Raw genomic sequence first — 2,294 nt, forward strand, 5'->3', positions numbered from 1 at the left:
CGGTTTACTGCCTGGTTCAGCCTGGTTCCATGACTAGCAGGGTGGAGAGATTTTGCGAATCTGTGCCTCCGGAAAAGGGAAACAGAGGACCCCAAAATAATTAAAAACAGTGTCAGCGATCTGAGGAGAAACAAACTAATTTACTAAATATGTTATCAGTTTGCAATATAACACACTATAATATAATATAATTAGAATTGAAGCTAATAAATCAAATATAATGAGAGAAAGTATCTGAAAGCTGTAGGCCTTATGCTAGTGCTGATGCGATGCGTGCGGTCAGGATGAGCAGCAGTGAGGAGAAGCTGATGATCAAAAAGAAAGAGGTCAGATGACCTACCAAGGCCTTATATCTGTTCCCCCTGAGCAGAAATGATAACAACGCAGCGAACAGTCTTCTGGGGAATGTAGTTGTTCTCTTCTGAGGCAGGTACCTGGAACTGAAGCATTAACACTAACTCCTAGTGCACTACATGATGTTATGATGTGGAATACCGATAACCAAAAATCGTAAAACCATGACAAACTGTCACAAGTTGGCAAGATAACCTACTGACCACTAGATTGATTTAAAAACTGGTGAAACTCATTGTGGTTTGTATCTTGTAGGTGGCAGGTACCATGAAGCTGGAGTTGGCTCAGTACCGTGAAGTAGCTGCCTTTGCTCAGTTTGGGTCTGATTTGGATGCTGCCACACAACAACTGCTGAATCGTGGTGTGCGTCTGACAGAGCTCCTGAAACAAGGACAGTATGGTGAGTGTCTTGGATGTGGTGTGTCTGCATTAGTTTCTTGTGTTGGTCTTTTGTGGCAGCAATAAGATGTTCTTCGTATATTGTAAACACAGGCTTGAGTTGTGTTGCATGCATGCAGTTGATTTCAGAGAAGGACTCTAATTCTGATGTATGCTGATAGAAGAGGTGCTGATAATATGAATATTTTCTTTCATGCAGTTCCCATGGCTATTGAGGAACAGGTTGCAGTCATCTATGCTGGTGTAAGAGGTCACTTAGACAAGTTGGAGCCCAGCAAAATCACTAAATTTGAGAGTGCTTTCCTAGCTCATGTACTGAGCCAGCATGAGGCCCTCCTCTCCACAATCAGGTATGACATTGTTATTTTACTTCATCCTAAGAGTACTGATCTGAGAGCTGGAGTACAGATAGTGATTGCTGAACCATTAAGTTAATGTATCCTAGAACATCATGCCTTATACTGCCTCTAACTGGAAGTTAAATCAGCCTGCCTGCTGTCCTTGCACTGTTATCCAGAGCTCAGCATCTTGTGTGCAGCTTTCACTTCAGAAACCCAGCTGGTGCTAAAAAAATGAACCTACTTGCATGCCTATCCCGTAAGCTGATATTGAAAATGCTTCATGTAGTCAGATCTCACATTTTTGATAGCTTTAATACTGTAGATTAAGTGCTGCCTACTGCCTTGTTTTACTGAGCTGACAGTTGGGATTTGAGTATTTTCATCATCCTGCCATGAGCTTATTCTAGCTTGCTTTGTCTTGAGTCTTACCATTTTCTCTCTCTGGGGCATAGCTATATCAAAGATAGCTGTACCTAGTTCAGCAAGGCTCTGTTTTGAGAGTATTTGTTGACAAAGCTTAGTTCTTAAACAGAATGAACTCTTATTGAGGAGAAGGGATGTTATGTTAGTAAAATTGTGTGGGTTGGTTTTTTAGTATTTGTTTTTTTCTCCTTAGGAATTGACAGTGCACTTATTCCTGTGTTAGAAGTTTAACTAAACTCTCTTTTGACAGGACTGAAGGGAAGATCTCTGACCAGACAGAAGCTAAGTTGAAAGAAATAGTCACAAACTTCCTGTCTACTTTCGAGGCATAAGCTCATCTGTTCAAACAGACCAGGCTGTTCTTGTGGTTACATGCTCCAGTTCCATCTAAGACCTAAAAGTATGTGTGACTTAAATGTACATATCTCACTGAGAATAAAAGTTGCCATGTAAAAAGACTTGGATATTCTATTCTAACTTACTGCCTTTCTGGCTAGCTACTTTAACAATACATGTCTGTGTGACTAGAGAGTTAACCTTTTCTGGATGCATGCTTGCTAAAGGGACTGAAAAATCAGGGGGCATTTAAGTGTTGGGTGGATCAAACTCCCTATATAAAAGCTAGCAGTAGGATTTTGTGGCTGACTGCAGTTTTAGTTTTCATCGTGACAACTGAAGGTTGTTCTTGAAAACTTTTATCTTTTTCACTAGATAACTGATGTGAGAAGAAGGCATACAACTGTGGAAGCTGTTTATGCTCGCTTGGCATGGGTGGTA

General features: G+C 40.7%; 1 protein-coding gene across 1 annotated transcript; it reads left to right on the forward strand.

Annotated features, from left to right (window-relative positions):
* Nucleotides 1-592: 592 nt before the first annotated feature.
* LOC104915436 (ATP synthase subunit alpha, mitochondrial-like) lies at nucleotides 593-1,975 on the forward strand. The gene is made up of 3 exons (XM_019610769.2): nucleotides 593-754; nucleotides 953-1,103; nucleotides 1,768-1,975. Exons 1-3 carry the CDS (start codon nucleotides 622-624, stop codon nucleotides 1,847-1,849), a joined length of 366 nt encoding a protein of 121 aa, XP_019466314.1. The 5' UTR covers nucleotides 593-621; the 3' UTR covers nucleotides 1,850-1,975.
* Nucleotides 1,976-2,294: the final 319 nt, after the last annotated feature.

This window comes from Meleagris gallopavo, assembly GCF_000146605.3.
Source record: "Meleagris gallopavo isolate NT-WF06-2002-E0010 breed Aviagen turkey brand Nicholas breeding stock chromosome 3 unlocalized genomic scaffold, Turkey_5.1 Chr3_random_7180001957511, whole genome shotgun sequence".
In the NCBI taxonomy this organism is placed as follows: Eukaryota; Metazoa; Chordata; class Aves; order Galliformes; family Phasianidae; genus Meleagris; species Meleagris gallopavo.